This window comes from Hydra viridissima, unplaced genomic scaffold (genome assembly GCF_058129835.1).
Source record: "Hydra viridissima isolate aposymbiotic clone 2 unplaced genomic scaffold, HvirCarnegie_v1 scaffold_20, whole genome shotgun sequence".
Lineage (NCBI taxonomy): Eukaryota > Metazoa > Cnidaria > Hydrozoa > Anthoathecata > Hydridae > Hydra > Hydra viridissima.
In genome coordinates this window covers 640483-668010 of record NW_028324319.1, presented here as the reverse complement: position 1 = coordinate 668010, position 27528 = coordinate 640483, and the positions used below count along the sequence as shown (strand labels likewise).

Below are 27528 nucleotides of genomic sequence, written 5' to 3'. Positions count from 1 at the left end.
AATAATAATAATAATAATAATAATAATAATAATAATAATAATAATAATAATAATAATAATAACAATAATAATAATAATAATAATAATAATAATAATAATAATAATAATAATAATAATAATAATAACAATAATAATAATAATAATAATAATAATAATAATAATAATAATAATAATAATAATAATAATAATAATAATAATAACAATAATAATAATAATAATAATAATAATAATAATAATAATAATAATAATAATAACAATAATAATAATAATAATAATAACAATAATAATAATAATAATAATAATAATAATAATAATAATAATAATAATAATAATAATAATAATATTAATAACAATAACAATAACAATAATAATAATAATAATAATGCTTTGAAGATGGTAACTTTTCCCAAAACTCAATTAACTTGCATATATTAGGCCAGATTTCAATGCCACGATCTGCAACAGATTTGCTTTCAACCCACCTTGTTTCACAAAAGAAAAGAGGGTATTTTTTTGCATCTGTGACTGTTTCATAATATTGGCGCCTAGCCGGGCTGTCATCAAGAATTTGCCAACACCCTTTCAGAATTTCTTTAATACTCCATGTGGTTGATTCAATAGCTGCTTTAAAGGTACCATGAATTACATGCAAGGAGCAACTTCCAATATTTATAAGCTGTGGCATCTCGTTGTTCTTTCTGTGTTTATTTAGATCATTGAGAAATTTCCAATTTGTAGAGGGTCCATCCATGGAAACTTGAAACATTTTACTTGAATCAAATTTCGATGAGTTTTTGTTGAAATGAGTAAGAAGGTCAGAAGCTGTAGAATGACCAAGAAAAGCTAATGTCCAATATCGTATTTTGACTTTGTCATTGACATCCCAATGTCGAACGAGTAGGTCCATTTGACATGTTTGGGTTATGTCGTTCAAACTCTCATCAAAAGATACGATGTAACAATCTGATTTTGTGATTTCTTCTTCTAAGAGTATCTTGAAGTATGGCGCTAGTCCATGGTTAACAATGTATGATACTTTTGAGGAACTCATGGTGAAATCTTCTGCTACCTTGCTGTCAGGAAACATCTTTTTAAAAGTGCTGTTTAAATTTGCACATGAATTATTAGAGTAGCAGCTCATTGTAGATTTCAGTGCCCATATGATCTCAGCGTTAGTTGATAAGGGTGATTTAATTGAGGAATCGATAGTTGTTTGTTTTTTGGTGGAAAATGTCGTATTTTTTTCTTCACGTTTAAGTGACTCGGCTTGCAACTCTTTTCCATTAACAAAGAAACAGCTAACAGGCTTTGCAGCAGATTGATGCTTTTTACCTAAAATAACATAATTGAAGATTAAACATTTAGCTTTCAAAAATGTGTCACATTTTAATGTTATCTTTTTTTTCACAGTCAGTTTAACTTGCAAAACTTGAAATAGTTATGTGAAAACAATAACAGCAACCACAAGGTTGATTACAATCTATTAATAACTGAGATTATAATAAAAAATCAAGAACTAATCAAACATTATTTCTTTTTAATTTTCACTCTCAGGTTAAAAAAGTTTATATAAATACCTGCAGCATGACTTTTAACAGCCTAAATACCCATATTAAACAATTCAAACGATTTTTTACATCTTTTGCAATGAGCTTTAGTTTTTGCATAATCATCAGGAACTAACCAATCTTTATAAATATGGTGTTGTAACCAATCTTCTTGAAAATAGGTCTTTTCTGAAGTCATATCTTATATTATTATATTTAATTAAATAGTTATCTTAAGATATGGTTACTATATATTATAAAAGTTATAAATAGAACTTAATAGAACATCGCTTACAAAAACAATCGTTTCATCATGTTAGTTGAAATAATATAGTTAAAACAATTTTCACTTTGCATAGGTTAAAAATTGATATATTTTTACATTGATAATAGTGTTTCATAATGATATGGGTTAAAAATTTGCTATTTAAAAAATTTCTCTGCTGAGTTATTTCTGAAAGCAATATGACGAAAAAAGTGAAAAACCCAAAAATAACGTGTGTTTGAACCCCTAAAACTTGATGTGGGCAAATTAACTACTGTTTAGAGACACGATTTTACAGTCCGTGTTTTAAAAAAAAGTTGGTGCAGGCCTTGTTAATAACCTTTGCTTTCCCACTGGTTTCCTTCATTAAGATTTCGAAAAAATGGAAAAGAAAAACGAAAAAGTAAACAAAGAAATCAAGGTATTTCAAAAAGTATTTTTTATTAAAAAAGCATGAAAATCTCAAAAAAGACAGGAAAAAATATTTCTATTGAAAATCAGAATATAAAATTGTAAAATTAAAAAATTAGAAGAAGAAAAAGTTAATATCAATACCATTTTTACATTAAAAATTAGAGAAAACAAGAAGCCAAAACAAGAAAACACAAAGAAAACTGTTAAAAATGAAGAAAAAATTTAACTGCTGTCAATGAAAAAGTAAGTCAAAGCATGAAAAGTTGTTATCTAAATGTTTTATATTAGTTAAGATTATATTTTCTTATATAAACTTAAATAATGATAATTAATTAGCAAAGTTGATATGTTATTTTCATTCTTAGATAATATGCTTATATATACATATATATACATAGTATACATATATTTTTCTTGATTTTCTTTTTTATGCAACTCACTTAGATTTTTTTTCACTTCTTAGGTTTGTTTATATTAAAATTTTTTTATCATTTTTTTTCCGTAACTTTTTAATGACGGTATTGAAACAACCTTGTGGGCTTGAGGCGGTAGCTAAAAATCACTCTGCTATCCAATGCGATCTAAGTGTCAAGTGAATTCACATAAAATGTAATCAAGTTGACATATGAAAAAAAAAAAAAAAACTTTAAATACCTGGTACTGCCTGGTATTCTTCCTTTTTCTTATATTTCTGATCTTGAGTTATATACAACACTTACTGAAAAGTCACTGAAACTTAACCTCGTAAAAAATCTATCTGATAATCCAAATTTGAAAGAACTTTTTGGAAACCTCAATGACTTATCTTACACTTCAATCAAATTCAAGTATGCAGATGTTCCTGGGTTCAATAAGTTGTCCCGAAATTCTGATAGTTATCTTCATATAAACATTATTTCACTACCATATCATATTGACAATTTTAAAAGACTATTAGAATCTTTTAACAATATGCCTGATATTATTGGATAACTGAATCTAACCTGTACGATAAAAATGTGTCTATAAAAAATGTTGAATTAGACGGTTATGTATCTGTTCACACACTAAAAAGGGTGTATATTAAGTCTACTTTAAACTTTAAAGCTAAAACTGACTTGATCCTGGTTAAAAGTAAAGAACTCGAATCTATATTTATTGAAGTAATAAATGCTAAAAAAAGCAACTTAATAGTTGGTTGTTTATATCCTCACCCAACAATGTGTCCAACTGAATTTGTTGATCACTACCAAAATCCTCTTCTTGAAAAAATTAGTTTAGATAAAAAAAGTTTATGTTAATGGGAGATTTCAACGTTGACTTAATCAAATACAATACATCCAATGAGGCTTCACATTTTTTAGAATAAATGGTTTCAAATTCTCTTTCCTTTTATTATGCAGACTAAACACATAACCACTCATTCTGAAACAGTGGTTGATAACATAATCTCAGACAATCTTACGGCTTCAATATCTGATCATCTTGCTCAGTTTATAATAATGCCGCATTCCATAACACAAACTTCACCGGAGCCTAAACTTTAAAAAAACTGAATTTATCTAAGATATTTCAAATGTTGAATGGGATGACTTTATAAAAGTAAAAAATGATGTCAGTCATTCCATTAAAAAGTTAATCGAAATTTTTGATTCTGTTTTGACCAAACATGCCCCTTACTAAAAATTGACAAAAAATCAAATAACTTATCATAATAAACCTTGCTTAACGAAAGGCACTCTCAAATTAAAAAACAGTTAAAAATAAACTTCATAAAAAATATGTAAAATCAAAAGACTGTAGAAAGAAAAATTTACTTTTTATAAAATTTGAAAAATGTTGTAATAGGATAAGCAACCTTATAGCAAAAAGGAGTATTACACAAACTTTTTTAGCCACATTAATATAAAAAACACTTGGAAAGGTGTAAAAGAGTTGATAAATGGAAAGCCAAATAAAAGTTACTACCCAACAAGCATACTCATTAACAAAAAATGTGAAACTTGTCCTAAAGCTATCTCTAATAATTTCAACAATTTTTTTATTACGATTGCTTCAAAATTATCTGACAGAATTCCGAATTCTAGAACCAACTTTCAAAAGTATCTGACCAATCCTAATAGCAACAATTTTTATCTACACCCAATAACGAAAGAGGAAACCCTCGGCTATGTAAATTCCACTATCATAGAAGGTAGGAGTGTTGGACCGAGCAGCCTTCCAACAAAACATCTTAAACTGGTGTCAAAAATTCTATGCAAACCACTAAGTATCATCTTAAAAAAATCATTTCGTAAAGAAATATTTCCTAATGTCTTCAAGCTGACCCAAGTTATTCCACATGCCCTCCTCATCCTCATCCTCCCTCCATGCCAAAAATATTGTCCGAATATGACGTTTATTTAAATCCTGTAGACAATATTCCAATGAGTGAGTTTGCCTGACAAACTCCACTTTCAATTGCCCGAAGGTTTTGTAAGCTACGATTATGTCCACAAAAAAAGATCTACGGTGGACTGCACCAACTATGGTTCGATTTCTCTTCTTTCTAATTAAAGCAAAATCTTTGAAAAAGTAATGCATGATAAGTTATACGATTTCCTTAACCAAAATCAATGTTTGTATAAACCCCAGTTTGGTTTTTGTAAACCAAATTGGTATTTATATAAGCATTGGCATTCTACAGCTCATGCTCTTATCGAAATTACAGAAAGTATATGAGTTGTTCTTGATAATGGAAAATTTGCTTGCGGGGTTTTCATTGATTTTCAAAAAGCTTTTGACACCGTAAACTAAGATATTCTCCTATCAAAGCTTAACTATTATGGTGTTCGTGGCAAAACCTTGCAATCGTTTAAATCATGCCTTTCTAATCGTCAACAATTTGTTTCTTTAAATGGCACCTTCTCAGACATTAAAAGCGTTTGCATTGGCATTCCTCACTGATCCATATTAGGTCCTCTTCTCTTTATTATCTATATCAATGATCTTCATCTTTCTACTAAACATTCAAATGCGAATCATTTTGCTGATGATACTAATCTTCAGTTAATGACAAACTCTCTCAAAAAAACTAAATAAATATATTAATGAGGATATGGTCAGTCTTGTTCAATGGCTCCGAGCAAATAAAATCTCATTGAATACTAAAAAAATAGAAATGGTAATATTTTATGACGCAATATACAAACTTTTCTAAAAAAACTAACAAGAATCTTCCAAAATACTTGAACTTTAGAAAAAGAGGCCAAAAGCTGCCTTTGTCTTGTAACATAACTTATCTTGATGTTGTGATAAGTGGGAATTTTTCATTAAAAACACAAATAAATAACCTTACTCTCAAATTAGACATAAAACTATGTCAAAGTTAGTAGGTAGAAAAATATTTCGGACATATTTTATGTCGGCAGAAAATGTTTTAGACATAAAATTATGTCAAAGTTGGTAGGCAGAAAAATATTTCTGACATATTTTATGTCGGCAGAAAATTTGTCTTGGACATATTGGACAAATAACAACTCTGAAAGTAGATATCTGTGGTTTAAGGAAAAATCACGAACTCAATTTTTGGTTTACATTTGCAATATGCATACCAAGTTTGGGGACAATCTAAAAGCCTCTGTCTTTCTTAAATCGTTTTGCTTCAAAGTAGAGCAATACGAATAATTAGTTTCTGCCCAAGAAACTTCCCTACTGACATCCTGTATCTTACATCCAAAGTTCTTCGTTTCTATGATTTAATCCAGTTCCTAAATTGTTCATTTGTCTGGGATCAACAACACGGCCTCCTTCCTACCATCTTTTATAACTACTTTAACATTAAGTCAACGTGTGAGCATATCCTAAAATCAGTCACAACTTAACCATCCCACAAAAACAGACAGCTAAACATGGAATAACAACTTAACCATCCCACAAAACAGACAGCTGAACATGGAATAAAATCCTTTACATACCAGTATATCCTTTCTTGGAACACCCTTTCGTACACCCTAAAAACAGATTTTATCCTTTGATCCAAGAATCTGTTCTCAAAGTCACTCCATCATTTCTACCAAAAGGTTACGCTTAACTTTATTCTCTACCTTTATAACTGTTTTCTTTATGTTTATGTACATTTTGTAACTTCTTTTTTGCATATATGTGTATATGCGTATGTATATTTGAATTCATTATAATAACTACGTTTTTTTTTTATAAGCATAACACTTATAAGCACTTTAAGGCTCAGATTTGAAAAAAAAAATAAGCTTATGTAAGCATATTCCTGAGCCTCGATAAATTATTTAAAAAATTCAAATTTTATTTAGTTAAAAATTTTAAATATATATATTTCTAAGTTCAACAACAAAAACAACAAAAATAAAAGTTTATGTTTTGCAATGAAACGACTTTATGAAGTAATGAAGTCATTGTGTTGCAAAACCTAAACCTCAGTACTTGAACATAAAAACATTAAGTTTAAGTGTCGCTCTGAAGTGTTTTATTTCTCTCTTTTTTCTCTCTCTCTCTCTCGCTTTTAATGTGTAGTTCATTTAATACCATATTTAAAATATTTATTTTATATCTAAGTTTTATTTTCAGATACTGTTAAAATTGTAATAGTAGTGTCAAACAGAATAAAGAGAAAGCAGCCTATATTGGCAGCGTTTGGTTTCACAAAAAATGTTATGCACAGAGGAGAAATGAGTGCAATCCGATTGCCGTTAGAAGTTGTTGAAACTAGTGTTGAATGCAAACATTGCAAAAAATTATTTAAAAGCCAACAAGGACTAGCTTTTCATGTTAAAGTTATTCACGGAATTAGCAAACAAGATTGTGAACATTCACAATCACAAGTTCTTCAAAGTAACGAAGAACTTATCACTCTAGCAGTGAAAGATGTGCTCAATAACATAGCCAACAAAGTTGTTAATGCAATGAAAAAAAGTGAAGAGTCTCGCAAATGAGCTGGTAAGAAACGCTACCAATATACTGCTGCCTTTAAAGCAGAAGCAATTAACGCCTATGGTTATGAGGCAATTCAAGAAACTATAGCAGAGTCGTTTGGTGTAACACAAAGTCAGATATCGCGATGGCTTAAAAAAAAAAGAAACTCTTATTAAAGATTCCGAATCATCCCAACGTAAATTGTTTCTGAAGGGAAGACGTTCCACAAAATATCTTGAACTATACGAAGTTATTCACAAAGAATTTTTACAAGTCAGATCGAAAGGTCATATTGTTAACTTTTCCTGGCTTTGGAGTAAACCTAGAAATATACAATTAAACATTGATCCAAACGTGGAAATAAAACTTCATGTTATAGTTTGATTTTTACAAAAAAAAAGAGTTAAAAATGAGATCAAAACAAAGAAACAAAAGGAAACATAAGAAAGAAATGGAACGATTATTACAGAAATGGCATGCGACATACAGAGGAAAGTGTATCAGAACAGGTTCTAAAGATCCAAGTTACGACAAAAAATGGGGACGGTACCAACCTGGACAAATGGTCAATGTTGACCAGAGCCCACTTCCCTTTGTTGTTCATGGTAAGAAAACTTACGAGTATGTACCCAAGGGTCAAGGTGCAGCACATAATACATGGATCTCACAACCCGGCTATGGATTGGAAAAAAGGCAATATTCCCTTCAAATTATGTTTCGGCCAGAAGGAGATCAACCAAAGCTAGTCATCATTTTCATAGGTCAAGGAAAACGCATTTTAAAAGACGAAAAGTTAGCGTGGCACAAAGATATTTATATTTAGATCCAACAAAATGCTTGGTTAGACCAAAACGTTTGTAAGCCCTGGTGTGACAAAACACTTCTTCAATTTAAAAGAACAAAAGCGTGATAAATTTGTTCTTTTGCTGGACAATATGAAGGGACAGATGCAGGAGGATTTTAAAGATGCTCTGGCTGCTATAGGACTTCTCTGGTACGGTCTACCAAGTGCCACTGACCTGTGGCAACCAGTTGACACAGGATATGCTGCCACTCTGAAAAGTCTTATTGCCATTGAACATCAAAAATGGCTCGATAGAGATAATCATTCTGATAGATGGTTCAGTAATGGAATGCCCTACACTGCAAAAGAGAAACAAATTCTGATTACACATTGGGCAGGGGAAGCCTGGAAAGCTTTAAACACTTCAAAGTATGACAAGCAAAGAAAGAAATGTTGGACGATGACTGGATGTTTAATGGCTCAGAAAATTCACTTGTTAAACCAGAGGGCCTTGATAGTTACAAAGTGCCCCCACCATCCATCATTGATCCTGGTAGTGATTAACCCATAAGAAATCAGGGTATGATATTCAACCGGTGGAGGTAGATGATGCTATAAACGAAAGTGCAAACGAAATTCTTCCAGATGACACCTTTATTGGTCCGGACGAGAAGGAATGCGAAGTTCATATCTTTGATTTCATTGATAACATTTGTAAATAGTATATATGTTTTATTTTTTATTATTACACTATAACATTAATTCAGCTACATTAAAACCAAAGTAAATACGGAGCATAAGTCAACTTTTTATTTTTTTAAACCCATTAACCTTTAATAACGCGCACACTTTAAGAAAGTATTGAAATAAGCATATTTTATTATAAATATGCTTAAGCTTAAGCATATTTTTGAGTCTGTTTTAAATTTTTGCTTAAGCATACCCGAGCTTGTTTCAAAAATTTCATATGCTTATAAAAAAAAAATACATGCATTTGACCTATATTTTAACTCTTTTAAAAGTCTGTTTTATAAGTGTTACTTGTAAATTTTTGTCAAGTTCTACTTTTACTATGTGACTAGTTTATTTCTTATGTTTTTCTCTTGTCTTTTCTTTATCTTATTTAGGTCATTTCATTTTATTAGTGACTTACTATTTGCAAAGAGCTGTGTTTTTGTAACATCCTTTACACGAAAAATATTGATTTGTTTGATTGATTGGGAAACACTCGAAAAACAAGTACTTTTTTCAAAAACACTCTTTATACGCCAGATTGAAAAACATGTTTTTAGCGCACCACTCTCCGAGTGTCAAAGATGTAAACAAAAAGCTAATTTCTTATAACCTGGGGCCTATCCTATAAAGCTGAAAAAGGCGTAATTTATGCAAAAAAGCAGCTTTTTTCTTACTCAAAAAAAATTTCCGTAAACTGCAATCTTATAAACAAAATTATGCAGAATTTTTTAGTAAATTGCGCAAAAATTCTCACCTAAATAAATCTGATGCAAATTCTTAATTTTGTATAATGAAGCAAAATTTTAACCAAAGATTAATTTTGCAAAGTGATGTGCGCAAAGGTTCGTGATTTTTCCTTAAACCACAGATGTCTACTTTTGTAAACAAAAAGTTTTGTCCTCGAAATACGTAGAGCTACATAATTTCACTGAATACTAAGTATTTTAACAATATTTTTGACATTTTTCTAAAAGTAAGCATTGGGTGAGAAGCATTATTTAACTTTTAACTATTTAAAAATCCATCAACTTGAAGTAGAAACTTTTATCAAAGTGATAAGTTTATAGAAGAGCAAGCTCACGATTGATTGCAATATAAGATATGAAAGACCTAACAACAGGCGCCCGTTACTCTACAAAACGAAGGATTGAGAGCTTCTGTATTTACAAAAATGAATCAAAAAAAACTTTTATTACAAAACACTTTAGCATTCAACCCCCTTGTTTTTTTTGTTTTTTTAATTTGCCCCTTGTTTTGTAGAATGACAAATCCCTTATTCAAACACTGTGATTATGTGGTGATCGGGAGAAGTTTACTTTAAAATTATTTTGTTGTTATAATTAAGTATGCGTGGTTGTGGTGTCTGGGTGTTTTTATGAGCTAAATAACCATAAGTGTGTCATATACAGCACAATTATGGCGACTATTAGAAACTTATCTATTTTTAACAGCTTTAACTTGCATAAATTTTTAAATAGTAAAAATTTTATTAGTAACATTTTGATTTAAAAGTAGCAAATATAAACGGTGTTGATCTTAAAAAATGATGCTAATGATGTTAAATCAGATTTGTTAAATCAGAATAAATTTGTTTCAAGACTTGGATTTTATTTTGACTTATCTGAATAGAGGAGATGATATTCTTTCTTAAGGTGTTTTTATTTTTTAAATATTCTATCAGTTCCGGTTTTATTTAAATTTTTCAATCAGTGATCGAAAAAATTATGTGATCGGTTTGACCCGATTTTAAGGTGAGTTTCCACTCATCCGTTTTTGCTACGGGAAAGGGAAAGGGATGGGAAAATTAATAACTTGAGCATGCGCAGTGATTAATTTTCAAAACTAAACTACAAACTGCGCACGCTCGCGTGATTCATTTTCCCTTCCCTTTCCCTTTCCCGTAGCAAAAACGGATGAGTGGAAACTCACCTTAACTCTACTCATTTTTTATAGGATTGCGGTATTGAAAATTGCATAATTACGCAAAATTTTAATTAAAGCAAAATTGTCTATGTATTCCTATTACTTTGCGTTTGCTTAACAAGCCTTATAGGATAGGCCCCTGTTCTAATCAAAGTACCCTATCTGTATGAAGCTATTGACAGCAATTGAATATTTATATTCTTTTGTTCTCTAATACTTTTAAACCTTTTGCAGGCTAAATCCAAGTACTTTCATACTTAAAACTTCTTTTGTTGAGATTTTGGATTTTTAAAATCGTGTTGTGACTTGATGTAATTTCATAGTTCATTAAACTTGGAAGTTTTTTTTTCCTCATTAACAAAATGAAAATGTTAAAAGATTTTCTAATTTTGAAATCAAAACTTCTAATTAACTTAACAAAATTCAACTAATAACTACTAAAAATATAAGTACTAAGATATATATCTATTTTAGACTAAAAATATGACAGTGGATTTAAAGACACCTGCAACAACTAAAGAAAAAGGTACATACTCCTCTTCAGATTTTAGCGGCGATGATAGTAATGATGATCTAATATCCAAACATACGCCGAATACCGAATCTTTGAAAGAAATGGATGTAGATGAGATACTGAAACATATTGGAGAGTTTGGTAGATATCAACTATTACTAGTTTTTTTACTTAGTTTGCTAATGGTACCACTCATCTACCAAAACCTATCAATTACATTCATTGGAATTGATCCTCCTTGGACTTGCTCTCATGTGAACCCTGAATGCAACAGAACAGGTGTGTTTTCTGAAGATGATGAGTTTTACAAGGAAAGATGCTCTATGAAAAGAGAATCATGGAGATTTGTTGAGAGTAAAGAATTCTCAATAGTAACAGAGGTATATCTAAATTTTATAAGTGAACAAATTTTCCTGAAATTTCAAATTTTAAATTGATACCTTAGATTAATTATTAATTAGTAGAAAAACAATAAAAATGCCAAAAATTATATATTTTGAACTAATATTTATAGTAATTACTGAATCATCACAAAGTTGTATATATATATATGTATATATATATATATATATATATATATATATATATATATATATATATATATATATATATATATATATATATATATATATATGTGTGTGTGTGTGTGTGTGTGTGTGTGTGTGTGTGTGTGTGTGTATGTGTGTGTGTGTGTGTGTATGTGTGTGTGTGTGTGTGTATGTATGTGTGTGTATGTATGTGTGTGTGTGTGTGTGTGTGTGTGTGTGTGTGTGTGTGTGTGTGTGTGTGTGTGTGTATGAAATTGTGATTGTTTGATTATTTATATTTGTAATTGCTTTTAGTGGGATTTAGTTTGTGATAGAAAAGCTCTCACTCCTGTTGTCTACAGTACATCGGAGTTAGGATGTGCAGTTGGTTCCATACTTCTAGGCATTGTGTCTGATAAGTATAATTTTTATAATTTTTTAATACTTTGATTAAAGTTTGAACTTAAGTTATATACAAAATATAAGTTGTTAATGTCAAATTTTAGAAAATGTTGATTGCTTTTACTATAAAAATTTTGGGTGCTGGAGCTCTTTCACTTTTCTTTTAAATATGGAAGTACCGAATTAAAAAAATTGTTGTTTTCAAGAACTCTTTCAAGGATAGTAAGTTTTACATAAAGTATTAGCAAATATTTCTTTGACCTTGTGAGATTGTATTGTTAATGTCTTTTTTATATTCATTTTTACTAAATAAATAAAAGTTTTTCTTTTTTATCTAGATTTGGTCGAAAACGTCTTTTATTCCCTGCTTGGTTTACATGTGTAGGAGTTGCATTAGCCAGTGCATTTGTTAAAAACTTCTGGGTGTTTTTAGCCATTCAATTTGTAGCAGGAATTTTACAAGGTGGAGCAACATTAGCTGTTTGGGTGTTAATGACAGAATTAGTTGGTCCAAGTTACAGAAGTTATTCTAATCTTGTTTGGTTTTCATTTAACATGGCATTATGTTTAATGTCATTGCAAGCATGGCTTATTCAGAAATGGCGTACTCTTGAGTTGATTTTAACTGCACCATATTTGATACTTATTTTTACTTACCAGTGAGTCCATATAAGAGATTTGAAGTGTTGTTCTTATTTACTAGATTTATTATTTTTGTCTATTTGAGTAATGTTGATATAACTATGATATAATTTTATGATATAATTTAAATACAATAATATAATTGATAAAATTTGGGTAAATTATCACTTTTAATATGTATACTGTTATATGAATATTTTCTGAGTATATATTAGGTTTATAAATTTTTTTTTCTATTCAGATTTGTTCCTGAGTCTGTGAGATGGCTTCGTCTAAACAATAATAAATACAAAGCTGAAATAATTCTTCATAGAGTTGCAAAGTGCAATAAGAAACCATGGCCTGATATATGTCTTTCAAATTGTTCAGTGGAATCAGACAAGCTTAAAAGTTCATTTACATACATTTTCTATCCATGGCAAATGTTTCTCTCTACTTTAGTTCAGGTTTTAAGTTGGTATGAACTTTTTACTGTGTGCTAAAATAATTTTTTTTTTCATTATTCCCACCTTCTTTGAATTCATAGACCTTTCAACTACTAAACACATTTTTAGCTAATCATTTATTCAATGTATTTAACTAATATTTTGTGCTGTATTCAATTATAAAAAATGATTTTCCACGTATAAACTTTGTAATAATAAATAGATTTTAGGAAGTTGATTTTTTGCTGCATACATATATCTATTTGTTTGGTTGAATATTTGAAGAGAAGTATTTCAAAATATTCTTAACAAATCTAAGGCTATGAATGGCTAATTGATGTTTGTTAATGAAAAAAAAAAAAAACAACACCACTTTCAAAGAAAGCACATCAACTTTGTTGTAAAAGATGGGTGCCCAACTTGTCTGGTTGCTATATACTACTTATGAGCATGCAGCTTGGATATACAAGATAGGGCTTCTTTATCATAGTTGTACAAGACCTTCTCATACTTAGTTAAAAATTAGCCAACTCATTGTGGCACTTCAAATAAGTAAAAAATATCCATTCAAATAAATATATCTCAGCCATTAGTTGATCCAAAATATTTCTTTTTACCTTTCCTTCATATCATATTGGGTTTCAAGAAAAACTTTGTATGAATTATATTGGAGCGAAATTTCTCAGACATTTATTTCCAAAGAGATAGTTTACTAGCATTACATCCCATGATAACCAAAAAAAACTTTAAAGTTCTATATCTTGATCCAACTTTTTAAAGTAAGAGCCAAAGATCTGCTAATAAGAATTGATAATTCAATGATGAATTATGCACAACAAGCCATATATAGTCATTGAACTACATATTCATTGTGCGCAATGAATTACACAATGACGCAATTACAACACCCCTTGATCTCCAGATCACAAAAGTCTGCATATCTATTCGGAAACTCTTCCTGTCTCATTTGCAGACGCTCTTGAATAGTTACACGATCGCTCTTTCTAACAAAAACCGGTTTTGACCTTAAAGCACTTTCTTCATCACTATCACTGTACTCTTCATGCTCTTCGTACTCTACCAACTCTTCGTACTCTACCGACTCTTCGTACTCTACCGACTCTTCGTACTCTAACGACTCTTCGTACTCTAACGACTCTTCATACTATATCCACTCTACCGACTCTTCATACTATATCGACTCTACCGACTAAGTTGTAGTATGTTTCTTCCGTTTTTTTTTTTTTTTTTCGCCATTGGTGTCATACGGCCGAAATAGCTTGTAATATTAAGACGACTACATTCTAGGTACGTGCGTATCTGCGATTTACGGCACCGATTTTAAAGATAAAATCTGTGACCATTTTTTCACCGCGTGCTCGAGGTAGGTGTCGTATTGATGGATTTTTATCGTCTTTTTTTTAGAATTTTATATTGACTTAGATAATATTTTAAAAGTAGAGTGTTGTAAGTTTCCTGTAATTTGTTTTTTTTTTGCACTTACTAACTTTTTTAGTGATTTCATTGCTATTGAAAACTTCATTCCTGTTCTGGAAGTGAATTGACATTGAAGGAGTGATGGGTTTTTTTTCTAACTTTTGGATCAATTTTATATATCTATTTTCTATGTACCTGCCAAATTTCATTAAAAAATAATGACACGCTCATATTCTATTTTTCCACGCAGTAAAGGTACCAAATATTCTTCTGTTGTAGAGGTTGGGGGGGGGGGGGGATTCACAATTATGAGCATTTTGTGTATTTGACTTTTTTATTCATTAAAAAATTGTTTTTTTAGAAAAATGAAACTTTATTTAAAATAATGGTGATTTTTTAAAGTATTCAAAACGTGATCTACACACAAACACACACAAAAAAAACCATATTCTGTTATTAGTTGAATAAAAATATAACCGAGGCAAAGTATTGCGCTATAAACTAAACAATGAAGTTCAATTATAAAACCACCGTAAACCGAACGCTAATTTTTTAAGTTGGTTGCGGTTTTCTTAAGCATTCCTTATAATGAATTTTTGTCACTTAAATGGGCATAACTTTTAGTGGAATCATTAGTTTTTTATGAAATTTTCACCATCGTAATACTGATTTAAAGCTCTTTACAAAGATGTATAATAATTAAATATTTGAATAGTTTAAAAATTTTACACACATACCTATACATTCTATATATGTTATGTATTTCATCCTGACGTTCAGTCGCTTTTACAATTTAAATATCATTTCTTAATTCATTGTGCACAATGAATTATGCACAACGAGCCATATATAGTCATTGAACTACATATTCATTGTGCGCAATGAATTACACAATCATGCAACTACATAGTAACAGCGCCCTTTGAGCTGACCCAAAAGTGTCACCTGATGGTAGGTGAAATTAGGCACATTCCATTATCCAGAAATGAAAACTTTGAAATCCAATTATGATTTCTGTGGAAATAATTTGAATTTGGGTTGTTGAAACTACTGTTTCCATGTCTTTAAATATGAGTTAGAAAAATACTTGTTGAATTCGACCTACTGGCAGCATCCATGTTTTCATGTTGGCACTAGCACATAAGCAATGATTTTATCTAATATAATCTATGGTTAAAGTAGATAAATATCATGCAATTACATTGCATGGTTTTTGATTCATTTTAATTTTTAAATCAAGGAGAGGATTCTCTTTAAACCCGGAAAAGAAGGCAAATTGCAAAATGCAGCAAATTTCTTTGGGCACAATTAATTACTTACATTATTACATTATTATATTTTAAAAATTGTGTTTGCAGCATTTGTATACTCTTGTGTAGACTGAATTATTAGTTTAGTGAAAAAGTTCCATTGCATTATAATCATGATTTCTGTAATTTTAGCTGAAATTCTGTGCCACTGGTGAACTGACTAGAATTGATTTATATAAAGAAAAAGTACTGCTTCAAAAAATTGAAAGTAACCTTACAAAACCATTAAATATTCAAACCGGCAATTGTTTAAATATAAGTAAAAGAATTTGATCAAAGTGAATGCCTCAGTCTTTAAGGTTAAGGTTTGCCTTACAACTGCAATCAGTCCACATGTTAGAAAAATTTAAAGGATATAGTTGCAAAAGGTTCTAAAGCTGCTGAGCTTATTGTAGCAAGTGTAATTCCCTAAAAGCTAGTCTCATCACAAGGAAGAGTACCTTGTAAAGACAACTAGAGGATCACCTCTGCCTAATACTCATAGCAAAACTAGTAGCTGATAATATGATGAATAAAATTACAACGTTAGGAGCTATCTCTAACAATTTTTAGTGCTCAGTTAAAAGTTGCATTTTTAGTATGAGTAATGTCTATTGAACAAATAAACATCTAATGAATCATACCCAAGCCCATTGGCACAAGACCAAAATCAAACACACCACCATTCTTATTAAAAGATCTCATTAGAGTTCATCTTGACATGAGGTTGTCTAACATCAGGATGAAGTTTATGACTGTTAAATGCTAAATTGGTTCCATCCAGATTCTTCCAATGGAATCACATAATTCTTGGGTGTTACTGACCATTCATTCCAGATCTTGGAAATTATTTGGGCAAATGTAGTCATTGACTAGCATCTTTAGATAATCAGCAGACTTCCTACCATGGCTGATAATTTGAAAGGGATGAGTGTCGAAAAATAATTTTACTAATGGGCTTTTAGAGTCCATGCTGACTTTCATTACCTAAAGGATATTAGTTGCCACAAAGATATGTCTTTCAGCCTGTTTAGTGAACAAGTGGTTGAAGCAATATATCAGGACTATAGTCATCATTGGATCAGGTATGAAAGATAATTCAGGCATCCACAGCATGGCCAAAATGACTTGGCCATCCTGAGCATGGTTCAGCTGACCAAAGCTTAGTCAGCTTTATTGTGGAATATAATGACAAGCATCTTTAGAAAAAAAATGAAGACAAGAACTTTTTTAGTATAATTGAAAAGTGAGAACATTAAATCAAAATCTAGCAAGCATTAAGAAATATTTGCCATTATATGCCAATCTCAGCTGGTGTGTCTGACTGAAAAGTATTGTAAATAAAATTTATCCCTAAGGGACCTAAGAGTTAGAAAAAATATTTTGGGGCCAAAGCTATAAACTAATAAAAATGAATATTAAAATATCAATAACTCAGCAAGCAAAGTATTTACATGATATTTTAAACTAAAAAAATTATAAACAAAGGTATGTTGAGCTAATTATCATTTTTTGAATGGATGCTGTTAGCAGGTCAGATTTAGTAAGCATTTTTCTAACTCACATTTTAAGACATGAAAACAGTTGTTCCAACAATTTCAATGTCAATTTATCTCCACAAAGTCAATTTATCTCCATCAAAGTTATATATTAAAGTTTGCATTTTTGGACAGTGGAATGTCTATTTTTACTCCATATAGGTTGCACCTTTAGGTCAGCTCAAAGGATACTATCCCTATTTTTTAAAACAATGCAAATGACAAATGTGTATGCAGAAAAGTTTGTTTATTACATAGTTGAACTCAGTGCAAATAATTCAATTAGAATCAGATATTTGGACTTCCCCAATTTATCAGGAATAAAGATTTTTTTGTTCACACTCCTCATCAAAAAGAAATTAAAAAAAAGTTAACACATAAACTGGAAGTTGCACTATAAACTTGGATGATTATTTCATCTGGTTTTTCTACTCAAGGATGAACACCAGCCTATGAAAGACCACATGTTTAGCAAAGCCTAGAATGAGGTGCAAAATAGGAAGATATGCTTTTCCATCAATGGTAGTCTTTTTTTTTTTGCTAAGATCTCAATTTTTAATCACTATGAGTTATCTTTACTGTTCCTAACATCAAAATTTATGCTGTTCATTATAATTACAGAAGTTGTTGGTTAACAGTTTGCTTGCCAAACTTTGTATTTCTTTTGTCTCCCAAGTAATCCTCCCCAAAAGGATTTATGATCTTTTTTCTCCACAGGTTTGTACCATTTTCTGAATACAAATGAACAATGCAGTTAACTCAAGTGATTGGTTTGCGTTTTATTCAAAATGTAAATATTATCATCTCTCCTGCCCTTAATTTTTTTTATCCCAATCTGAACATAATAACTGAGGCTGTAAAGTATTTATAGTTTTGTGGGTAGAAAATTATAAATAAAATTTGTTTGCTATCAAATAAAAGTCATGCTAGACATTAAATGGTAGCTCTTTTGCAATTCTCTTGATTAATGTATGATCTTTTTTATAAATTTTATAATCAATTTATAATGTTAAAGTAGATGAGAAATCGGTTATATGTTCAGATGGATTTATTATCACTATTTCGATTTATTATTACTATTTTAAATAAATGATAAATTTACAGATCTTGATTGTTATATAATCTCAGATAAGCAGTCTTAAATCTACAAAAAAAATCTTAGATTCACAACAAACTTTCAGACGTACAAAAAAAAAAAAAAATCATATTACATTTTGTGTTAGGTTGTGCATTGGCCTAGTTTACTATGGCATCTCTATTTCTTCAGATAAACTTAGTGGGAATCTCTACACAGACTTTGCCTTGGTCAGCCTTGCAGATGTTCCTGCAAACTTGATGGTTTTATGGTTATGTAATTAGTAAGACATCTTTGTTTTGTGTATACATTTTATTTATACATTTATGAAAATTGATTTCTCTTGATTTCTTTTTATATCCACAGCAGAATATTACTTTTTAAAAAAATATATCGATGAAAGAAAAAGTTATTTATATTAAAAAGTATATTTGACCATTTTTTGTTTAAACTCAGGTCATCTCTTTTAGAGAAGTTGTGTTTCCTAAGACATTCTTATGTGTGAAAAAAATGATTAGTATTTATTGTAGCTTAACAATCCTTGATAGTATATTAGAAATATTGATAAAAGAATTAAATAAAAACAAGCTTTCTTTTTATGACAAGTTATTTGAATAGTCTTTGAATGATTCAAAAAATAGCTCAAGCATTAAACTAAATGATTATGATTTTATTTATGATGTTCAAAGTTTTTTTTACAAGCTTTATTTTTCAAGGTTATCAAAACAATCTTACCTTATCTACTGATATTTCAACACTGAAGAAGAAATTTTTTATTTATTACTGTTATATATTTATGTATATATATTTATATATTATTATATATTTTATTTCTTACTATTATTTTATAAATATATTATATTTTAGTATTTACATTTTTCAAAACAATCATACCGTATTTTATTTGCTTTATTTTCTTTTCTTTTTTTTATTTATTTATGAACACTGAAGAAGATATTGAGAGTTTTTTTTTTAGTACTTAGATTTTTTTGTTCTTCAGGTGTATAAAATGAAATGTTCTTCAGGTGTATAAAATGAAATTTACTTCTGGTAAAAAATGCTTAAGGCCCTGGTAAACATTTCTTGATCCATCAAACCCACCCACCTCACACCCACAATATTTATATTACCACATTTTTTAATGTGAAATGTGTATCATATTGCACCCAGAATGATAATTATGATGTTATCCAAGTTTAACCTGGAGTTTTTCTTTGTTGCTGGGTCATAAATTACTGTCTGAATTTCTACATAAGTCTCTTTCTGAATTCCTAAGCTAAGATATCTGAGTGAGAACCTGATACATAGAGATATTTATCATTAAGTTTCCTTTTTTCCGGATATTTCAAAAGATATTTATTTGAAATTATAATTTGTTTTACTTGAATTTTTCTTCGAATATTTTTTTATTTTAATTGAAATATTAACTGAATCATTAGAACTAATTAATCATTGTAGTTTAGTAGTTCTCATTGAATTTAAAAATATGAAAATTTTAGTGCTCTGTTTCTTATGAGTAGAAAAAATGGTTCAAAAACAAGCAGAAATAAAATGAAATGAAAAATTCTTTAAAATAATTTGTGATAAAAATCTCCTGACATGAAAAATTGTTTAAAATCGAAATATCCAGTTTAAAAACCATTGAGATTTTGGTTCTTGATATTGGACATGTAACCTTGGTTTTTCACTAATACATTAATGTAGTTTGTAATCAATATATATTTTTGAAATGACATAAAAAAATTCTTTCTTTAAAAACAATTTTAAATAACATATTTTCATTACACTACTGCTTTTAAGCTTTGGACGTAAACGAACAACAATATTATCATCTGTATTTGGAGGATTGCTTTTTTTAATTTTGGCATTTGTTCCTTCACAACCAGGTAGGTTCAAATTCCCAAAATTTTAAGTTAAAATAATTGTTGTTGTTTTTTTTTTTTAATATTTTCATGTTACTTTTAACTGCTATAATGTTTTAATAATATGTTAGTTGTTATGTTGAAATAAATTTATTGAGCAATAAGATTTGTTTTAAGAATTTATTTTTTTTCTACTCTAAACAAGTTTAAGTTTTTTTACTTTTTTAAACAACTTTTGCTTTATAGTTTACGCATGGGTAAGAATTTTGTTAGGTATGACAGGAAAGCTCCTGGTAAATCTTTCCTATAACGCCATATATATTTGGTCAACTGAGCTTTTCCCAACTTCTGTAAGGTAATCTATTGCTTCTTTGATACAAGTTTATTACTTTTATGAAAACACTTTCATGCGTTTAATAAATAGTTTTTTGTGCAGATCCAAAGGTATTGGTGTTTGTACAACTGTAAATATTATTGGTGCTGCTTTGTCCCCATGGGTCAGTCAGTTCTTAGGGTATGAGTATCATTTACTGCCATTTATAGTAATGGGTGGATCACTTATACTCTCAGGTTTGTTTTGCTGCGTGTTATCAGAAACTAAAGGCAAGTCCACTGTCGAAACTGTAGAAGAAGTCCTGGAATCTACATTATGAATACATAATCTTGTTTGAATTCTATAAAATAGCTTCCCATATGGTGTCTCGGCAACTCAATCCTAATAGAAATCAATATATAATTAGTATAAAAGTATAATAATATAAATAATAGTATAAAATAGTATATAAATAGTATAAAAATAAACTTCTGGATATAAAATAGAAAGTGTGAAATTAAATAATAAAGTGATTAAATTATTATTCATTTCAATATTTACATGAAAATTTTTAAAGCTATATAAAATTATAAATATAAATTTGTAAAAAATGATAAATAAATCGTTGAGTTTTCTATAGGCTCGTGATAAGCAACTCTTTTAGCATATCTCCTGTTTAAAGTGATCCACTCCTTCAAAATGTTCACAACTTAAAGATTAAAAACGCTGAGAGCATTTTTTACTTATTTTCCGAAACATTTTAAAGATGGATGCAATAAATTTGCTGTAAAACTACCCAATTTATTATATGTTAATATATTATAATACATTTCGCTTTAACACGATTTATCCTTGAGAAATACCTCGACTCTTAAGATGGAGGAGCATCTCATTTTAATCAAACCATTTTTATTAACGAGTGGCTCTCACTTAACTTTCTTAAATTATTACGAGTTTTTAACTGCATTCTTACTAACTGTTCGTTTTTTATCATGGATTTTGTCAATTTTATAGTTCAAAAATAACAAATGCAGAATGCATTATAATTAATGCAGAATTATAATTTAATGCAGAGCATTTTGTAATATAATTTAAATTCAATTTTTTTTTTAATTCAAATATTTTTATGCAGAATATTTTGTAGACAATTTATAGATCAGTGTTGACGTTTGCAAAATAAATAATATATTGGACAGATTATATATTTGAAAGGTCGTTTTCTGTGTTTTCTTTTTGTATTTGGTTAAGTTAAAATGGGTAAATGTTTGAGCTGAGTGCTTGATTTTTATTCTTACTTTTTAATAATATTGCATTTTAATTTTTCATGATATTTTCCAAACTTATCTTCCATCATCAGCTTTAAAATCAAATTCTATTTGAAAACGAGAAACAATATTGCGCGTAAGGTGATACGAAACATTAAGAAAATCTGCATTTTTATGATTAGAAAATTTATACAACAATTATTTTTGTAAACTTGTCGCAGTGTTTTAGTTTTTTTTTTTATAAATGCAATTTGATTGGTGCAAAAGTTTGAATGTTTTCTATTTATATGTGTTACGGTTTTTGTATTGAAATTAGTCAGAGCTTAAGTTTTGTTAAGCTGACTCTCGTAAATAATTGTTAATCATTCTTTTCTATGTTGAATAAAGTTACAGCAATTTGTCTTCTTTCTTAAGAATGTAGTTTTTGTCAGCTTACCTAAATTCATCAGCTTACTTGGCACGCATTTTAGAGAGCTCTTAAAAACATTTTAATATTTTCTTTCAGTTCCCTTGAGCATGACAAATTTTGCAATAATGCTCATTCATTTTTAGGAGTTAGAAACAGCAAACTGATTGTACTTTGCCGCAGTTGGGTAATTCCGTGTCAAAACAACAACAAAATTTCAAAAAAATAACCCACTATCTCTAAATGACTTAATTCTTTCAACAAAGATACTTAACTAGGCTAAAAAGAATTCCACAAAGTTGTTTTAAACAAATCGGAATATTTTAAAAGTTATGCTCGTTTAAAATTCAAAACTTTGTAACATTTTTACTTATCATGCGCCCCTAGCAACGTCCTTAGTAACAAGAAAATGTCAATACATACGTTGTTACCTTAACTATATTATTTCATAATTTGAAATTTTCCACATATTATTAGATGCTAAACCATAAAATTATACTAAGAAATAATAATTTTTTATATTTATTAATAAATCAAAAAGAGTAAACTGGCATTTTTAATAAAATTTAAAAGTAAACAGGCTTACTATAAGAGGAATTACAGAAAAGGTTATGATCTATATATTTCCAAACTTCATATTCTTAAAGTATATATAAATACCTAAAAAAAAAAAAAAAATTGAGTTGTTTTTCGACTCACTAATCTAAAAAATTTAATTTTTATTTTTGATTGAAAGAATATTGAGAATGAGACAGAAAATTGATAGGTATTTATGTTTAGGCACAACCAGAAAGTAAGAGTTCTTACTTATGTGTAAAACTACAATATGCATATGTAATAAACTCAATTAAAAATACTTAAATATTAAAAACAGGCATTTTCACTCAGAGCTAGTCAAAAATAAGAGGTATTTTCACTTAGGTATAAAAATGCAATATTCATGACATACATGTCTATGAATAGTATTCATGTCCGTAAATAAACTCAATTTTAAATATCAAAACACATTAATTCTTTGAATTCCATGTTTTTATGAATTGACAAATTTATATTCAAATCAGTGAACTTCTTCACATATTCCTTTGTTTTTCTTTGGACTGTAAAATAAAACAAAATTAGGTAATATTTGTTAACAAATGAAAAAATATTGTCATATACATATCATAGACATATGCAAACTGTCAATTCTAAAAAATAATTGATAAAAGGAAGCAAGCAAATGTTTTTTAAGATTCAAGGGCCATGTTGGTGCATAAATTTAAATCCCACATCAACTTTGCACATCACTTTGCATCTCACAATTTTTAAACTTGTAAGTCAAGATAGGGATAGTGTCATCACTGCAGTATTTCATCTTAACTTCATTTTGACATACAGGAATAAATTCATGAAAGTCTCTTGTTCCTGGTATTGTTTTTACATTTTTAAATCGTTCAGATTGTAATAATCTTGTTTCTATCAAACTTTCACTTGAAATATAAATAAAGTTTATACCTTTGATGTTGTAAGTGCAATATGTAAACATATCACGTGAGTTTAATATTTGATTTGTAGAAACTCTCTGCAAACTAGCATTAGCTACAAGCCGTTTAACTGTTCCTCCTATACCATCACAAGGTTGCTTTCCATGGCTGGTTGCAAAGAAAACCCATTTTACATCTATTCCAAAGTCTGATTTATGCTGACATAGATTAAAAATATTTTTGCAGTTTTTATATTGAGATGAACAGCCATCAGAAAAGTAGATCACATTTACAATGCTGGGTATCTTTTGCTTTAGATTATTGATAATTGATTTTTGTATCTCGTAAACCATTGGTACATCATGATTGTTATCATCTGATATAATGCAATATGAAGTGGATTGCAACACTTGATTTTCTTTATAGTACACAACTACTGGATGAAGTGTGCACTGAAGATTATTCCAATGAAAACCTTGTACTTCATCCTGCACAACAAAACTATAGTTTTCTGCAAAATCTCCTAGAACTATTGCACTATTTGATGGCAGTTCTTCTTTAAGATTTTTTAAATATTTAGATTGGCATTTAGAAATATATGAATGTGCTGTTAGCTTGACTAGTTTTTCCATCACCATATTTACATAATCTGGTATGCTTACAAGCTGTATAACTAAATCTGATCTATCAGTAGTAACCCATTGGTTAAATTCGATAGTATCTTCTTCCTCAAACTGTCCTATTAGTTCGAATAGCTTTTCTTCTAATTTAGATGTATTTTTTGGACATTGTGTACATCGATGTAACATGCATTCTTTGTTTTGCATATCACAAACAATAAATTTATATAGTTCATGGTAATCAATTTTAACGGGTAGGAGAATTAACTTCATGTTTTGATGGTAGATACAAATGCACACAGAATGGGTTCCTGATGAGTTTGGCAAAACACACCATTTAGGTCTTAAAACACAAAACTTGGAAAAACCTAACTTTACATGTGGATATCGAACTTTAAATGAAACAAATAACTCTTTTAAGCTTGATAAAAGTAGTCGCTTTTGCATATGGAGTTTCCAACTAACACTTACAAAATCCTTTTGACCAGGCATCTGGCGAGAGTTTTCATCATCTTCATAAAAAATTTTTACTAAAGTATTTATTTGATCAGGGAGCATTTTACCTCGCTTAGTTTGTGGAACTGCAAGAATTCCTTCCTTCTTTGCTAAAGATCTAGATTTTATTATTAGATACTTTGAAACACCAAAATACTCACTAGCTGCTTCAATTGACCATTCTTGTGGGCACAAAGTCAATATTTGAATTTTGTCCCTAAATGAACAGCATTTTTCAAGTTTATCTTTTATCAAAACTAACATATTTTCGAACTGAACAACTTTTTTTTTTAAATCAAGAATATATTCATTATCAAAAACTTCAACTTCTGTCAATGGAATTTTTAAAGAACTTGATAACTTGACTTTTCTTTGAAAACTGTTGTAATAGTTTTAATTTTTTTTTCTCCCAATACTCATACGATTCGCAAATGGCTGTCCATGAAGCTTGACTGGTGACACGCCAATTATACTGAGACAATCCGAAAGTTCTTGTCTATTTTTATTTATATCAGCTTCTTGTTGAACGTGAAATACATTTTCTTTATTTATACTTTCATTTGTGTAATCATCAGAAATATCAATGTTATCAGTATTAATTTCAGTGGAAGCTTTTAATTTGACTAAGCAATTTGTACAAATTTTTTGACCAGGTACAATATTGAACCTGTTGTTTAAAGCTATGGTTCTTAACGTGACTACTCTGAGAGATGCTAAGTTAAAAAATATAACTTCATAAAATAAAATATGCCTAGTATTAACAAACATAAAGACCTTAAAATTATGACAAAGTAACATTTATAAAATACTTTATGACAAGCTTTACTAACCTTTGCACGGTCTTTTGTGAACTAACAGTGGATCACAGCATTTATTCTGAAACACAGGGAACTTCTCAAGATAGAACTTTTGATGATGAAAACATAAGTCAATAATCAAATCAGGAGAAACACCAGACCTCAGCGCAACTAAATTTTGCTCATCTGGAGCTAAATCTTTAAAAAATATTATTCCAATGTGGTTTGTATATGTTAACTTGTGACAATTTGATTTTAAAATCAATCCAAGAGAGCATTGTGATGTTCCAGCCATTATCAAAATATTTAATTTCAATATTTTATTTTTCTAAAACCAACATTAAATAAATAATAATTTCTAACATGAGTATTATAATCAAAACTTTATTTTAAAATAAATAAGTGTAATCATAGCTGTTACACTTATTTATTTTCAAAATAAAAATGAATTTCTGGTTTCTTGTCTAACTAATTAAATGGAGCAAATGGTTCTAACATTTGAGTATTATATATAATAATACTTATGTGAGAAATTATAATTTTTTTGTGAGAATTTGTTTTAGTTATAATCTCTCTATGGAGATTATAACCAAAACGGTAAATAAAAATGCAAAAATAAAATTGCAAAAATAAAACAATAATAAAATAGATATGTGCATTAAAAAACAGTGAAATAATTTTTGACTCTTACAGGTATTTATATATAAACTATTATTGTAAAGATTTAAAATGAATAGATCAATACCTTTTCTGCAATTAATCTTAAACTATACATGTTTACTGAAAAATTATTGATAAAAACCCGGTTTTCATCTTAAAGTTTTTATTCAAATATAAGATCTAATAACTTTAAGTAATGATTTTTGACTTCTTTCTTCAAAAGTTTCTATGCCTATTAAATTTTGTAAACATATAGTTAATGTAACTGTGCATACTTTAACATTTAAGTGTTGCTATAGACGTTGCTAAGAGCGCGGAGAATAAAAAAAATGTAAAAAATCTCAAACTTCAAAGACCCATAACTCTCAAAATAATGAAATTGGCTCCAAATTATTTTTGATTATTCCTAACGACGGTATTAAATGCATTTGTGCCAAAAATCAAGTATTTCTGAGATGGTGGGTTATCTCGACTTGTTGTTTTGACATGGAATTACCCAGTTATAATCAGTTTATAGATTTGCTTTAAAACACCGACTATATTAATGAAGTCACTGGCCACATCCAGTGACCTTTTGTAAATACCTATCATGGTTAAATTTAACTGATCTGCGTCAACTCATGACTTGCAAAAATTCTTAGAATTAATTTTCAGCTTTCATCATTTAGAGTAATTTCATTTAGTTTTTCTGCTGTCATTGAATTGATCATTTAGAGTATATCATTTGATGAATTACCGAAGTACTTCATTTGATGAGGAGCTAAGAGTTTTTTAAGTTTAGTAATTTAGATAATAAACAACAGTCATAATCTTTTCGCTTATTTGGAAATGGTTTTGCGTTACTTGGTGAAGACTGGGCAGTGAACGCCTCAGGGAAGAAGTAGCATAAAATTGGGAGTAGTAAGCCTTAAGATTGGGAGTAGTAAATTTGTTTTCAGACGGATGTCCAGAGTAAACTAAAGACGCAGATGATGAAATTAAAGACTCACGTAGATGAAAATTTTTTCTATGCCCCCTGTCGCACACGCACAAGATCGTTAGACAGCCCATTCTCAATGAATATGACCTAATACTTCAGAGTCATCAAAACTATCCCTAACCCTTTTATTTCCATTAAAATTGAAGTCTCTGATCAAATTTCTGATTAGGTTAAGATGTCTCAGGCTTTTTTCTCTTAGTTCTACCCTGGTGCTAATATTCATTTTAAGACTGAAGTTTCTGA

General features: G+C 29.2%; 3 protein-coding genes across 5 annotated transcripts; 1 reads left to right on the top strand and 2 right to left on the bottom strand.

Moving 5' to 3' along the window:
* Nucleotides 1-343: 343 nt before the first annotated feature.
* On the bottom strand, nucleotides 344-1880 carry LOC149876442 (uncharacterized). The gene is made up of 2 exons (XM_090075391.1): nucleotides 1578-1880; nucleotides 344-1332 (listed from the first exon to the last, which is right to left on the bottom strand). Exon 2 carries the CDS (start codon nucleotides 1139-1141, stop codon nucleotides 344-346), a length of 798 nt encoding a protein of 265 aa, XP_089931517.1. The 5' UTR covers nucleotides 1142-1332; nucleotides 1578-1880.
* Nucleotides 1881-10056: 8176 nt separating this feature from the next.
* On the top strand, nucleotides 10057-22253 carry LOC145187290 (solute carrier family 22 member 15-like). Of its 3 annotated transcripts, XM_090075335.1 has the most exons (9): nucleotides 10057-10305; nucleotides 11051-11470; nucleotides 11933-12036; nucleotides 12358-12678; nucleotides 12903-13118; nucleotides 18574-18708; nucleotides 20226-20311; nucleotides 20534-20642; nucleotides 20724-22253. In XM_090075335.1, the coding sequence occupies exons 1-9, from the start codon at nucleotides 10288-10290 to the stop codon at nucleotides 20938-20940; spliced, it is 1626 nt and encodes a 541-aa protein (XP_089931461.1). In that variant the 5' UTR covers nucleotides 10057-10287; the 3' UTR covers nucleotides 20941-22253. The 3 variants fall into 3 exon arrangements, with proteins under 3 accessions (XP_089931461.1, XP_089931462.1, XP_089931463.1); XM_090075337.1 differs by lacking the exons at nucleotides 10057-10305; nucleotides 11051-11470; nucleotides 11933-12036 and adding an exon at nucleotides 12123-12241; XM_090075336.1 differs by lacking the exons at nucleotides 20226-20311; nucleotides 20534-20642; nucleotides 20724-22253 and having other exon boundaries at nucleotides 18618-18703.
* Nucleotides 22254-23386: 1133 nt separating this feature from the next.
* On the bottom strand, nucleotides 23387-26783 carry LOC145196483 (uncharacterized). Its single transcript, XM_090075334.1, has 2 exons — nucleotides 25680-26783; nucleotides 23387-25562 (listed from the first exon to the last, which is right to left on the bottom strand). The coding sequence occupies exon 2, from the start codon at nucleotides 25111-25113 to the stop codon at nucleotides 23542-23544; it is 1572 nt and encodes a 523-aa protein (XP_089931460.1). The 5' UTR covers nucleotides 25114-25562; nucleotides 25680-26783; the 3' UTR covers nucleotides 23387-23541.
* Between the last annotated feature and the right edge of the window lie 745 nt (nucleotides 26784-27528).